This window comes from Rhinatrema bivittatum, chromosome 13, assembly GCF_901001135.1.
Source record: "Rhinatrema bivittatum chromosome 13, aRhiBiv1.1, whole genome shotgun sequence".
Lineage (NCBI taxonomy): Eukaryota > Metazoa > Chordata > Amphibia > Gymnophiona > Rhinatrematidae > Rhinatrema > Rhinatrema bivittatum.
Window position 1 is genome coordinate 31,656,468 of NC_042627.1, and position 15,465 is coordinate 31,671,932.

General features: G+C 41.3%; 1 protein-coding gene across 1 annotated transcript in view; it reads left to right on the plus strand.

The window, feature by feature from the left end:
• The window catches only part of ANXA2 (annexin A2), a 78,088-nt gene extending 63,036 nt beyond the window's left edge, over positions 1 to 15,052 (plus strand). The window contains 8 exon segments of the mRNA XM_029574883.1: positions 331 to 410; positions 1,302 to 1,361; positions 4,701 to 4,794; positions 8,277 to 8,372; positions 9,492 to 9,550; positions 11,078 to 11,163; positions 11,165 to 11,198; positions 14,697 to 15,052. Of these exon segments, the coding sequence (XP_029430743.1) occupies positions 331 to 410; positions 1,302 to 1,361; positions 4,701 to 4,794; positions 8,277 to 8,372; positions 9,492 to 9,550; positions 11,078 to 11,163; positions 11,165 to 11,198; positions 14,697 to 14,756 (569 nt within the window). The 3' untranslated portion in view covers positions 14,757 to 15,052.
• Positions 15,053 to 15,465: the final 413 nt, after the last annotated feature.

The following is a 15,465-nucleotide window of genomic DNA, read 5'->3' on the forward strand; positions in this document are numbered from 1 at the left end:
ACCAGAATAAAATAAGTTTTTAGTTTTTTACTGAGCTTTTATCATTTGGTTGGTATTCTGTGTATACTTCAAAAACAAATCTGGACTTCTGCAATGGCTTTTTTTTCTCTGTGTTGTCAGTATAAAGATATTAGTTATGAATGCTTATGAGCCAGCCCTAAATACCAATGTGTACTGCTTAATGTATGTCACTTGCATGTGTACTGCTTATGTGCTTTTGGGAGTGACACTGTTTTCCAGTCTCAAATTTAATATTGGCAGGATTGGAATGTGAGGTGTAAATCAATAGTACTGAGCTGATAAATTGTTTCTCTTTTTTTTCCCTCCTAGTGTACAAGACAGAGTTGGAAAAAGACATAATTTCCGACACATCTGGGGATTTCCGCAAACTGATGGTTGCCCTGGCAAAAGTAAGATCACCAACGTTTTAAAATGTATATTTCACAAAACATCTTAAATCCAATATATGTAACACACTCAAACTCTTGTTGCTTCTTGGAGGTCAGTTCCACATGGTTATTTACTGCTAAGTATCAGCCAGCCATTAAAAAATATGGGTGCTCTGACATATCAAGCTTGCGGAAAGTCTACTAGCAGATGTGTATACACGAAAAATTGTTGATACAGTGCCAGTTATCTTCTCTGCTGTTGGGCTGCAGTATTTCACATAAGTAACAGACGGACAGCAGCAAACTCACTGGAATGGGCAGCAAAACATAGCAATATGGAGAATGTGGGAGACTGGGTTGGGTGAGTGTATGTGTGTGTAGGACAGCTCAGGCAGGCCAGTGAGCAGCTGAAAAAAAAAAAGGTTTTATTTAGGAAGCTTTCAGCAGCTAACAAAGTGATGCTTGGATGTCATCAGATGGGGACAAAAAGAGCTGTGCTTCAGCATTTCCATAAAAAGGCTGAAAAGTTTAACCAGGGCTCAGGCAGACGTTAGCTTTCTGCTTGCATTCTTAGAGGGTCTTTGCAGGATGGTTCCCTCCTCTCTCTTCTTTCAGATACATTAGGGTTTATCAGGAGAGAAGATCAGCAGGGCTATGTCTTTTGCCAGGCAGACCTCCTCGAAGGGTTTCCTAGTAGAGGTTTCAGCAGGGCATCTGAAATATCTATGCACCTCCAACCTGCACAGGCTTGTTAGTGTGGAGCTAAGAGCATGAGGTTTTTTCCGCACTATTTTTAACTTAAGCTCCTATTCTGCAGAGAAAACCGTAGATCAGATTTGTTTTATGATATTGCTCTAATTGACAGACAAATCTTTTGACTGTTGGTCCTATGTTTCTTTTTTTCCTTTGAAGGGTAGAAGAGATGAAGACAACTCTGTTATTGATTATGAAAGGATTGATCAAGATGCTCGGGTAAGTTGTCCTTCTGTCATCTGTAGAGACATATGAAGAGGGTATTTTTTATATTGAATGCAAACAGTGAAGTACTATCCCCTTGCAAATTTATGCACAAGACGTGATCCAAACTTTAAGCAATAGGGTCAAAGTTGATAGAATTCAAAATCTTTGAAGACAGTAAAAATCAGGCAATAGATTTTGCAGAGAAAAGGCAAACGTACCTCTTGTAACATGTCCAAGTGAAATGGGGAACTGAGAATTATGCTTTATGGCAAGAATTTTTTTCAACAAACACCACCAAATTCTTGTGAATTTATTTGTGAAGCAAGAAATGTTTTTCACAGATTCCTAATAGTCTGAAAAGCGAACTGCGTGAGCAACTTGGTGGTAGCATTTTAGTCTACTGCACAAATTATCTGGACTGATTTGCAATGGCCTGACACTGCTGGCCATTGTAAACTCTCATAATTAAATTGTGATGATAAAATTAGGTGCCAATTTTGAATAGCTCACTTTACTTGAAATGCACACCGGCACTTTTAGCACATATGTTGCAATCAGTATTCAAAGGGAAAGAACGTGCATTGTATCACTATGAAAATCAGCAAGTTCATAGTGTGCATGCAAAAAGTGCCTATGTACATTGCATCTGCTGTTTGTGTGGGCAGTAGAGAAGTGATACAAGGTCACAGGCATGTAGAATATATCAAATATGTGTGCTGTTTTAGTCCAGTTAAAAAGATGTTCCTTTGGGCCTGTTAGGTTGGGGGAGAGCAAAAGTATGTACTGTATGAGAGCCCATGTATTTTATTTATTTTTAGCCAGGCAATGGAGGACATTTTTCAGCTACACCATTGTAAGTTGCTGTTTACCTGGGTAAATGGCTTTGAAAATAGTCATGGGCCAATCATTGACCCCTCATTGCAGGAGACTCAGGTTGAAGTCTTGTATCCAGTGAAGGTGCTGGAGCTTGGTCATGTCAAAACTCCAGGGTGGGAGACAAAATGGCTGCAACTACTTCAGTTAACCCCATCTAGCAGAAGAGAGGTACTAAGAGTTCATCTCAGGAGAGGAGAAAAGCTGAGTCGTCCTGGTGTAACATCTGGGGAGAGTTGGTATAAAATGAGAATGCAGACAAAGTAATGCTCAGTTTTAGTATGGCATGGATTTCAATTTATTATCTATATGTAAAAAGTGGGATATCAGATATGAATGTGAGAGGATTATGCACTTTTTGGCGACTTAGTTACAGTTTGTCCAATTTAATTAAAACAGATTTTATATAATGAATGCTAAGTGCATTTATTCCTACATCTATGGAAGCTTGTCTATATTACAGCTGTCTTTGCATCCACCAGCAAGCCACACAGAAACTCCAGTTTTCTTAATTTCAGTGTTGGAGAAAATAATTATACTTGGCTTTGGAATCATGATGTAGAGAAATATTGTTCTTTAAGCCTGGTGAAAGAGATCTCTGAAATGTTTGCTAGGTTTCATATACTAAGCATGTTTTGATTTATATCATGAGATCTTTCAATTTTTTGCTTCTGCTTCCATTCTCTCTCTGCTTCAGGGGTTCTCAACCCTGTCCTTGGGGCACACCTAGTCAGTCAGGTTTTTAGCATATCCACAATGAATATGCTTGACATAGGTTTGCATACAATGGAGGTACTGCCTACTTGATTAAACACCTACAGGCCGATACAGTAAGGACGCGGTAGAAAGAGTGTGGTAGTGCTGGGCGCACCCTCGTTTGCCGCGCGCACAGTTCGGATCACATACCACTCGATACAGTATTTAAATGGCATGCAAATGCAAGCCGCGTCCATGAAGCACAATCCATTTTACTGTATAGAGCGCTATACAGCGCCTATTCAGTAAAATGGGTGCGCTGGTACCTGTCCTTTCAAATGACATTTGAAAGGACAGGTACCAGGAAGTGGATGGTTCTCCTATGCTCTGGCATCGGAGATTGCCAGTCCTCTCTCCCCCCCCCCCCCCTCCCGAAGCAAGTTGCAGGGCGAAAATAGACTCAACATGTTAAGAAAATAGAAATTCTAATTAAAGTAAACTTACTGCATGCTTCCAGCAGCCCCAGTCCTCTCTCCCCTCCTCCCAAGGCACCCACCGCGGCTCCCCTGCCTCCCGGGGGCAGCCGATAGTGAAAGCGGCTTCCAGCAGACCCGCTGGCGAAGGTGCATTAATGCACGTCCAATTTGGGCGCTCAAGGCACCTTCGCTGGCAGGTGGTGTGAGCTCATCATGCCAAAAAAATTGCACCGGCAGGCAACTGGAAGATTGCCAGAGCGGCAGAGCCAGGGCCGCGGCTCCCCTACCTTTCCTGCATGCGGGACAGCTCCAGCTCGCCTGCCTCCCTCCGTTCCACTGCTCACTGCCTCCCCAGCGCCATCTTGCAGCTTGTGACGTCACCCCTGACCCGTGAGCGCCCAAATGCCGGCAAAGGTGCATGAACACATGTCCAATTTGGGCGCTCAAGCAGCGAAGGTGCATGAGCGCACACCATGACCTGAGCACCCGGATGGACCTCCGAGGTCACGGAGTTCACTCATGCGCCTTCGCTGCTTGAGCGCCCAAATTGGACATGCGTTCATGCACCTTTGCCGGCGGGGGCTACTGGAAGCCGCCTCGCAGAGAGCGCCCGATCCACCCTGGGCTGCTGAAGCGGGAGAAGGAATGCTGAAAGAGAAAATGAAGGGACAACATGAGCCAAAGTGGAAGAAGGAATGCTGGAGGAGAGAGTGAAGGGTTGTGAGCCAAAGTGGGAGAAGGCATGCTGAAAGAGAAAGTGAAGGGACATTTGTGAGTCAATGTCCCTGTCCCTGTCAGCGCGGGCCCGTATGGGAGACCAGCACCCATGGACGCGGCCAGGGCAGGTGAGCGGGGGCTGGGGGAAAGTTTGCCTGTGAAATTTCATGGGCAAACTTTACCGCCTACCCTCTAACGCAGGGGTAAGGGTAGGCGGTAATTTAGCAGGTTAATGACGCGGCTAAACTGCAGGTTAAAAAAGGCGATAGTCGGGGTGCACGTTACTGTATGGGAGGGAATAGCTAATCGGAGTATTTACATATCATATACATGCCACGGGCGGAAAGGGTAACCCGTTCATTTAAAGAAGCGGTAAGGATGGGTTAAAAGGGATAGTGAATCGTGGGTTGGACTTATGCGGCCAAATTTCGGGTAGAAAGCGGGTTAGAAACGGGGTAATCGCAGTCGAGCTTTACTGTATCGGCCTGCTAGTTAGAAAACGCTGCATTTTGTCACTTGAGATTGTGATAGATCATTCTTTGACTTGGGGGCGGGGGTTCACATATTTCCTACATTTTTCTACTTGCAGGAGCTGTACGAGGCTGGAGTAAAGAGGAAGGGAACTGATGTGGCAAAATGGATCTGCATTATGACCGAAAGAAGCCCACCCCACCTGCAGAAAGGTACAAGGAAATATATTTTGACTAACTTATTGCCAAACCATGCACTTTGATTGGCAGGGTAGTTAGACTATTGGAGATTGAATTGCTAGTTATTGACTAAAAAAAAAAAAAATACTTTCAGCACTGATTTCCTAAGCACACCAGAGATGCCATTATAAATCTCCCACTGGAGATGATCAACATCTTCTCTTCAAGTTCTTTAAAACAATTGCATTATCGCCACTGGGTTTACTTCAGAGATTTTTCTCAAAGAGATTATAGGCTGCCGAAGAAAAGACAATATTTTGTGTTGGCTGAGCAGAACATAGAATTCCTGCCTCCACATGCCTTGCCCCTCCCATTACAATTATATTCTTTTAATTGAATATTCTCGGTTACCATTCCAAAACATCAATAGGTGACTGATCGCCTTTATGTGCCTCCTTGATTCCCTCTCCTTTCCCTCACCCAGGCGAGAAAACAAATCCTAGAAAGGCATAAAAAAAATCACATTAGTGGGCGAACTTTCCATGCTAGAAAAGCAACAAAAGTCTATTTTGAAAAGAGATTGGTACTTGCTTTCTTTACATAGCCAAGAGCAAAAATTTAAAAGTCACTAAAATGAATTTAAGTTTTGTCCTTAGGAATTGTGATGGCGGGGTTTTTTAGATCCCATCTTTAAAGATGGCGCCAGCCAGCCAGTGCTCCTACCATGTGACAGGAGCCGGCCAATGGCACGGATACCCTGTCATATGGTAAGGGCAAAGGGCCATCGGCACCATCTTTATGAGTGGCAGCCGACGGCCTGAGAACGGGAGATTGCTCCCGGGACCACCACTAGACCACCAGGTATGTTTTGGGGGGGTTCGGGAGGGTGGGGGAAGGTAAGGGATTCATTTTATAGGGTCGGGGTGGGTTTAGGGGTTTTTTGGTGTTCCGGTTTTCCCCGCCCTCCCCCCTCCCCCGATTTACGATTTTTCACGATAAATTGGGGAATTTCTATTGTATCGCGACTCTTAATGATTTTTGACGATTTAAAATATATCTGACGATTGTTTTAAATCGTCAAAAAAACGATTCACATCCCTACAATTTAGTACTACGTACTTCTATCCTCATTGGACAATTGTAATTGGAGTGGACTGGGAGGGAACGCACGCTGTTATAAAATTGGTGTATCCATGTGCATGCGGTAGTGCGCACATGTTATAAAATTGGCACGTTCGTGTGCGCGTGGTTCCCAGCACGCGCACATGGACATGCACACGCAGGTCTTAAAATCAATCCCTTAGTGTCTTTTCCATAGGATATTTCATCTGTTTTAGATAACTTACATTGGCTTCCTGTGATCTGGCAAGTAAAATTCAAGGTTCTGGTGATTAATTTTTAAGGTTCTTAATGGCTTAGCCTCTCACTGTTTCAGTTCCATGATACAGAACTATTGCCTGGCCCAACCTTGCCACTCTTCCTCCAGGCATTTGCTTGCTGTTCTCTCACTCAAGCAGATTTGCTTAGTACAGTCTAGAGCAAATTTTTCGAGTGGCTGGCCCCATACTATGGAATGAGCTTCCTAAGACTATTAAATCTGAAAACGATTTGTTTCAGTTCAATAAACTTTTAAAGGCACACTTATATTCTTAGGCCTTCAGTGATTGCTGTTAGGAATTATTGGCAGGGTTTCTGTGAGCTGCCACACCGCATGTGTTTTATTGATATATGATGTTTACTGTTACTGTCTGGTGTTTGTGGTTTGATATTAATGTTGTTTGTTGGTTCTATATTTACTGAAATTTAATCATGTGGAGTTTGTTGACTTTGTACTTTTTTTTACTTTTAAACCGTCAGTTTCATTTGTTATACTTTTGTTTGTTGTGGATGTTTTGGTTGTAATCTGCTGAGATTTGCAGATCAGCAGAATATACATTTTTCAAATAAATAAAATAACTGAAAATCCACCGAGGTGCATGCTGATATGATGGTGTATGACTTATGCACAGAATTCCCTTAATGCGTGTAAGTCCCCACTACAATTTTCAAAATGTATTGCTTGAGCTCTGAAAAGTTCCTGCTCCATTTTTAATGCAGGTACCCGATTGCTTTCTTTCTACTAGGAGAATTCATCTCTTTCATCCTTAAGTGTCATTGAATGGGATTTTATGGCAATATAATATTAATAATATTTCTATGGAAACAGTCATTATCAGTATCACATAAGGAATAGATAACTAATGTTAGAATTTACTGTTATAACATTGGAATCAGATTACTGATCATTACAAGTAGGGCATTAAAAAGAAGGAATAAGAAGAGTAAAGATAAAATATTGAGTGTATTTAATGCTCTAACTTGGGGGCAATTTTCAGGTCCACGGCTTCCTCATAGGGTTTCCTTTTTGAAAATGCTCTGGTGCGCACAGTATGGGTATAAAAGTACCTTTGGACTTTGCACATGCTGCACAACAGGTGCAAAGTATGTATTGGAATGTGTGCCCTGTGATTTAAAACTGAAATCACCATATATACTTTAATTTCCCCAAACTAATTCCATGCCATTTTCGCTGTGGATAAAGTACACACCAACTCTTATCTGCATTAAAGGTGTAACAGTTTTGAAAAGTCTTTCTTACTTGAATAAATGCATGTTTACCCAGGTAAAAACTTTTGAAAATATCCTCTTAAGTATTTTTTTAAATTGCAATTTCGAGACTTCCATAAGAGATCTCCCAGATAAAACTGATAAGTTCTGATCTGTCCCTCCTGCTGTAGGGAATTCATTTTCCAAGACAGCGAGTTCTGAGAGAGCATTTAACTATTTGATAACTTGTGGTTTATTATCAGCTTTCCAGTGTATCAAAAATTACATTCTTATTAACAGGGTCATTCATCAAATTGGGTTAGGGCTCTTAATGCCTGCAGTAAGGCCCTAATTCCCACAATGACGCCATAATACATGCATTATTTATCACATCGTGAGATATGTATGCAAATTTTTAAAATTTAGTCAAAAGGGAGGAGTTATCACTGGAAATAACTACACCCTTTTCCTGGTGTTATGCCTGAAATGGGATTTGTGATAGAGAGAGTGAGTCAACTATTTATACCACTTTAGGAGGGTCAATTAGTAACTCAAGGTGAGGTTTTAGTGCCAGTTTTACATGCACAGTCAGAGGTACGAACAGCACAGTGCACTTCATTGATTTGTACAATCTACTCTTGCCTTAGCTTGATGCACTCTCTACCTAGCTGCTATCAAGCTAGGGCAAGAGTACATTGTACAAATGTCATCTTTGTGTACCTTTCCTCACATCAAATCTGCACTGATGTGTACTGTGCTCTTCGTACCTCTGACTGTGCATAGATGATTTAAGATTTTGTCCCTTGAGTGCTTTAAAACATGAGGTGACATCAAATGAAAGCCAGATTGTGTCTACCACCACCTAAGGTGTAATAATTTCACATATCACCACTGAAGAGTTCTTCTAATTATTTTCTTCTATATTGCAGTATTTGAAAGGTACAAGAGCTACAGTCCCTACAACATGGAGGAGAGCATCAGGAAGGAGGTGAAAGGAGACTTGGAAAATGCATTTGTTAACCTCGGTAAGTATGCGTGAATATCCTGTTGAATGTTGCGGTTCTGTGCTGGTCTTGCACGGTATGGAGAGTCCTAGTAGAGAAAGCTCGCTTTGTAGAAGTCAACATGTTTTATTTTTAAGGAAGTGAGAAAGATATAGGTCAGATGGGGGTTTGCCAAATAAAATAGATATTTTCTTGGTGTTACCAAATTGCCTTTTTCAGATATTGACCTGGTAGACTACAAATTATATTCTTGAGTTATCACCTAGGAAAGGTGAAAGGTAATTATAGCTGGAAGTCAGACTCCTGGTACTTTGAACAAACAGATGATATATTGCATGCATATTTATTTTTTTAATTTTTATATCCTGCAATGCATCCATAGTTCATGACTGATTGCAACTAAAAATTCATAAAAATACATCAAACATTAATTAAAACTGTGTGGTGGCTCCTATCCACATAAGATTATAGAATGTAAACTACAATATCATCTATGGCCATCACTGCAGTTTACAATAATTTCATGGCACATTATAGTACCATGGTTAACCAAAAAAAGGCACAAAGGATTCAGTTCCCCCATATAACCTCTTTCATGGCATAATTGCCTCTGGTAGATAGAGCACAGCAGTGAACTAAAAGATGAATGGATGACATTTTTACAACCTCTGAAATAAGACTATTTTCAGCTGACATTATGCAGCAATTGTTATATTGCTAATTGATTGATTGGAATTGTTTTACAATTTGAGCTCATCTATATATGTTCCATTGAGCTGTCAGTATTTTGCACTGTAGGCTACTGGGCTGTTCTTTCACTCTCAAATGTACTTCTCAGGAGATGATTATCAGCCCTTGTGTGGCTGTGTGTATGTACTCAGGTTTCTGGTTTTACAAGGACTAAACTGAACTTTGCTCTACAATGGCCAAAGATAGGTACCTTGTGACATAAATTTTTGCCTTGGACTTTCTAACCTCATTTGGCACAGTCTCAGTAAGAGAGATGCTCTGTAGGGGGAAATTTTTTTTCTAGCATGTTAGTATTAGGAAGCTTCTCAATAGAAGTCACCAGAGCTTATTTGCATATATTTGTGACATTCTGTAGGACTATTTACCACTTGTCCATTCTTTTCTTTGCAGTCCAGTGCATTCAGAACAAGCCGTTGTATTTTGCTGACAGATTATATGACTCTATGAAGGTAAATATCTTGGGAAAGTTATAGAGTATTGATTTTCCAGCTTTGCACAGTGCTGTCTCTCTTGCAAACCTTAGGAGGTAATTTTAAAAGGCGTTACATGTGTAAATGTATCATACTATTGTAGCAATTTTATAAAGCCATTTACACGTATGGACAATTCAATGGCATATATTGTAGCAATTTTCAAAAGCCCACTTATACAGGTAAAGTGCATTTACACATGCAAAACACATTTTTAAGCATATAAATTCTTTTTAAAATCAGGCCGTTCATAAGGGAGAAATCTGTTGCATCAAAATCCCAGTCAAAGACGTCTTGAATGTTTATTGAATATATAATTTGGTGATATTTGTTTGTTCATTGTTTGACTTGCATAGTCATAAGGTAAGGGATAGAATATGGTAACATCCATTATTGGACATCAAAACATTCAACACCTAGCCTTACTGGGATCTTTGTAGATTGAGGGTGTGTTTAAAGAATGAACAGAGAAGGGTTGATCCTTTAAAAGGTATCATGACCTACAAATAACTTTCTCTAGGAGCAGTATGATAATAGAGCTCTTCACAGTGTTCTGGTGAAAGATTTGAGGGTGTGTTTTATAGGAACAACATTGTGAATGATCCTTTTCAATTCGGAGGTCCGTTCTCCAGGTATGGGACCTGGTCTTTGGATACTTCCTAGGTTGAGTCAATCAAATATGATGGTTTTAATTTGGGGAAGGGATTTAGATCCTTTGTCTTTGTGCAGGTAAATCTATTAATGAACCTATAAATTTTGATTTTTTTTTTCTGATGTAGATTAATTGCCTCAACCTCTGTTGATTCACTCAGTTTCAGTTTATACTATCTAATGGAGGTTTCAAGATGATTAGAAATAGTAGAAGGGAGATATCCAGGCTTGGAAATTCCCAATGAAATGACTTTCTGTACAGTATAGAAAAAATTTGTTAGAAAAATATTAAAGGAGAAATTTACTAGGTTAAAAACTTGCAGAAGGTGTGGACACTGTTTTAAAATTACTATCTTGGAGGCCCAGACAAAATGTATTTACTGCATTAAAAAAGGTAGAAGGAAAGCCGGAGGACATGGTCAGCAGTGAACTCACGGGGTTCAAATGAGGGTTGGGTAGGTTCCTGAAGGAAAAGTCCATAAACAGCCATGTATGTTTGGGAAAGCCAGCACTTATCCCTGGAAGCAAGATACAGGTAATTAACTATTTGCGATCTGACACAGGTACTTGTGACCTGGACTAGCCACTGTCAGAGACCTAGCATGGCACTTATGTTCTAAGAATATGCCTTCCCTGGAGTGGGTTCCTTTTGGAAAGAAAACGCTCTGCGATAGCTGCAGTTATTCTTATCAAAGAAATGCCTTTTGGTAGAGGTCTTCTCCTATTCTGTGTTCTGACCCCATGGCAGAAATTCTTACTGGAAGCTTAACACGGCACTCTGTGTTTGTGTGAAATAGTAGACGCCATTATCTCATGCAATGCTTTCATCAACTTTGGTAACTTGTGTATTTCCAGGGCAAAGGGACCAAAGACAAGACCCTGATCAGGATTATGGTGTCTCGCAGCGAAATTGATATGCTAAAAATCAGAAATGAATTCAAAACGAATATGGAAATCCCTGTATTACTTCATTGGCGTAAGTAGCTGCTGTACTTCTTAGCATCTGTCTCTTTTCCATCTAGTTAAACCCGGGGGCAGATGTATTAACCCATGACATTGTGACTTCATTCCGTGGTAGTAGCAAATTTGCATGTGAAATTTCCTGGGGTGAAGTCTGAAAGAGAGAAGTACCCCTCAGTGCATTTATCTTTTTTTGGGAAAACCAGCCCACGAAGGCACTGTCATGCACTAGTTTTTGGCTGAATTCCAACCAGATGAGCTACTTATGCATGATATTGTATCACAGAAGTTTATTCATTTTGGAATTTTAATGAATTTTGCATGTAGCAGACTATGTGGAAAAAAAAAGTATTGCCTGTGATCAGTGATTTTTGCAAACTTTTTTTTTTTTTTTCCCGAAAATGGCCCAATGTACAAAAATGCAGAAATTGCACCATTTTTACATATTGTGGGATGTTCCATGCCTTTTTTTGTGAGGGGCCCCTTTTATGAATTATATTTGCATTTTAGTACTTTTTAGGTCTTTTTTTTTTTTTTTTTTTTTTTCATTTCAAAAACTCCAATTAAAATATGTAGCCTTAGACATGAAGGGAATAAACACATGCATGGTTTATTTAAAGAACCAGTTCAATTATTATTTTGGGGGCAATTCTCAAAGTGCCCCAATGGTGCAGTGTCCGTAGGCGAGGATTTTTCACATGCAGACACTGGCACCTGCATTTTTGTATGTGGGGAAAAGTGTGTGCATAGATCTGAAATGTCATCTTTATGTGTATTTTCTACCCCTAACCTAAACATGCCCATAGGCACTTTTAGCCACAATGGATGGGGGAGGGGTCAGTTTTTAGATGAGCTGAATATTGTCGCTAAAATGCTTTTTACCCACCTAAATTGCTTTAAAACAATTTCCCTCCCCCATGTCTGATAAAAAGAACATTATAGAATTATTTTTTTTTTAATTTTCAAATCATGCTGACAGCATGTACAGCACTGTACAAAGTAAATGTAGCCAGGTCCCTAGGCATTTACACAGGTAAAATAGATCTTTAGCTATGGAAATGGCTTATTATAAAAAAAAAAATGACCTGCCTGATATGCGGGTTGGGGAGGGTTTGGACCTATGTGCACACTTTGGAAAGCCAAAATGTCCTCAGATTCCTGCACACACATTAGCAGGTGTAATTGAGTTGCAGTGGGATCATTTTCAAAATGAACATGCCCTTGGTTCACTTTGAAAATTAGTCTTGTCTTATGTGCATGATTGCTCACTTTCTTACAGGCTGATACAGTACGTTGGAGCGCACTGTTAGCCTGCTATTGGACACGCGTTTTCCCTTACCCCTTATTCAGTAAGGGGAGGAAAACGCGCGTCCAACCCGCGGCACCCAATAGCGCCTTCAACATGCAAATGCATGTTGATGGCCCTATTAGGTATGCGCGTGGGATACAGAAAGTAAAATGTGCAGCTAAGCCACACATTTTACTTTCAGAAATTAGCGTAGACCCAAAGGTCTGCGCTAATTTCTTCCGACACCGGGAAAGTGCACAGAAAAGCAGTAAAAACTGCTTTTCTGTGCACCCTCCGACTTAATATCGTAGCGATATTAAGTCGGAGGTCCCGAAGAGTAAAAAAAAAAACCAAAAAAAACCCAAATTGAAATCGGCCCGCGGCTGTCGGGCCAAAAACTGGACGCTCAATTTTGCTGGCGTCCGGTTTCCGAGCCCGTGGCTGTCAGCGGGCTCGAACAGACACCGGCAAAATTGAGCGTCGGCTGTCAAACCCGCTGACAGCCACCGCTCCTGTCAAAAAGGAGGCGCTAGGGACGCACTAGTGTCCCTAGCACCTCCTTTTGCCCAGATCTACCGCCGGGCCTAATTTTAAATACTGCATCGCGCGCACTGGCCACTCGCCGGTGCGCGCGCTGGGAGAGCGTGCGTTCGCCCGCTCTCCCGCAGACTTTACTGTATCGGCCCGTTAGTCTGGCTGTTACAAATGATTGGTATACAGCAACACTGAGCTGCCTGACGGTGCAAGTTGAAAACTGTAATATAGAAGCATATCCCCCTTAGAGAAAAGATCATGCTTGCTTGCCTTCTGTCATTCCGTGTTTGACGGTTCTCTGACTTCCACAGAATATGCCCATCAGAGAATTTCTACTGAGAGTAACAAAACCCTGAGACTATTGCAGCTTCAAGGAACAGCAGAATCCAGATTCTGGTGCACACCAGAAAAACATTTTTATTAAACAAATGGCTTCCATGCTTCTCTTTTAACTCAGAAGGGTTTATCATGCTATACACCTGTGGCTGAACAGTTTGACACAGCTGAATTTGTTTGGCTATGTTAATTTTACAAGAAATAGGGTCATTGTTTCCTGAAACTATGGTAAGCAGAAAGTATGAGAAGAGAAATAGAACTATCCCCTGGGTGTTTATGAATGGAATAATATTCATTATGCAGTCGCATGCCTGCCTTTCTAGGAACCTGGGAATGTATGTACAAGGGGAATCTGTGATTAAACTGAATAGAACACAAGGGGAATGAATTCCTAAGTCAAGGAGAAAAATAAATCGGTTGGAATTGCCAGGTATCACAGAATATATTGTACACTGATTTAAATGTTACCTGCTACTATTTGGCAGAGATTTGTAATGAATTCTGAAGAAACAACCTAGATTCCTGTGAGAATGAATGCTCTGCACTGTTAGGATTAGTATGTGGGGAAAGGTAACATGCAGGGGTCAGGTTTGGCTTCTGAGCTGAGTAGAAGCGGCTGCCTAGTGATTAGAGCAGAAGGCTGAGAACCAGGGAAGCCAAGGTTCAAATCTTTCTGACACTCCTTGGGTAAGTCCCATTGTTCTCCATTGCCTCAGGTGCAAACTTGGGTCTATTTACCAAGATGCAGCATTTTTCCTAAAAGTTTAAAAAGGCACCCAGGGCTAGCTGGCGCCATTTTAGATAGGACTGTACCTGGGAACTTGTGGTGTGGTCGCCCTAAGGTTGTTGCTAATTAGCAGGGAGTGGTGGGGCCTAAGAGTGTGGAATGCATATCAGCTTTCTCTTCCACCCTTCCCTCTCCCCCACCCATGAATTACAGTTCCCTGACTTATTCACCCTCCTCCCCTCAGCTGAGTCTCAAGACCTGGTCTCTGTGCATTAGAGCATTTGCCATATGGTTTACTGCTCAGTAAAGCCCTGATGCAGCTTATTTATTTATTACAAGTTCTTATATCCCGCCTATAAAGACAACCATGCTAAACGATCCCCTTAGATTGTAAGCACACAGGGACAGGGAAGTACTTTCGGTACCTAAAGGTAATCTGCTTTGAAAGGGCTGATCATGCACGAAAGGCGGAATATAAAATTTGTTTAAAAAGTTTCTGGTTAAGAAATGGCGAAGGCGAGGATTCGCCCTCGCCCAAGCATGGAAGCAAACGTGTTATACCGTATTGCTTTCTAAAGCTCCCATTTGATTATTTTCTTTCTTTTTTTTTTTTTGGATTATTTTTGCAGCAAGACACAAAGGGCGATTACCAGAGAGCTCTGCTAAACCTGTGTGGAGGAGACGACTGAAAGTCCTGTCCGCGTACCTTCACTTCTGCTAGTACCAAATGCCGCCTGTGTAGCTCGCTCTAGCTAGCGCCCACATGTACCAGACTGCTGGGAGTCTTCGCTTGCCTGTATTTCTTTAGGCAACTCCGCTTTGCTTGTCCCTCCTGCCAAAGTGTTTGAAGCAAAAAGGCCAAAGAATGCGACATTCCAGAGATAAAGGATGGAGCCCCCTTTGTAACAGACTGCATCTCTTCTAAACCATTTACTGTAACAAACAAATAAAATTGACTTTTTACTTTAAAACAAACAAAAAAAAATGTCTGTTGTGTTATCTGTTTTAAAAATCCAAGCGTCCTTTTGCTGTAGGCAAGACTGCCATGAGTCTCATGTTGGAATGAGTGAGGTTTCCGACCCATTGGGCTGCACAAGTTGGCTGCAGGTATGGAAGCGCATTAGAATAGAAAGTGAACCTTTTTGTTTTCCTGTAATTTTCTAATGAGTTTATGGATTTTTACCCACAGAACCCTCCCCCTTTTAAAATGTTCCCCTTTTTGTAGGAAAAAGTGGCAGGCCAGGCCAGCCAGGATTTCATTTTGAGATCCCGAAATAAGAGTTCCCCCCCTCACAGCATGTGCTGGCCTTTGGATTTTTAAAGGGAAACTCCGCGGTGTTTCCATAGCAAAACAAATGTGTAGCGTACGTTAGTCTCCCATGCCCAGGGATTGTACTG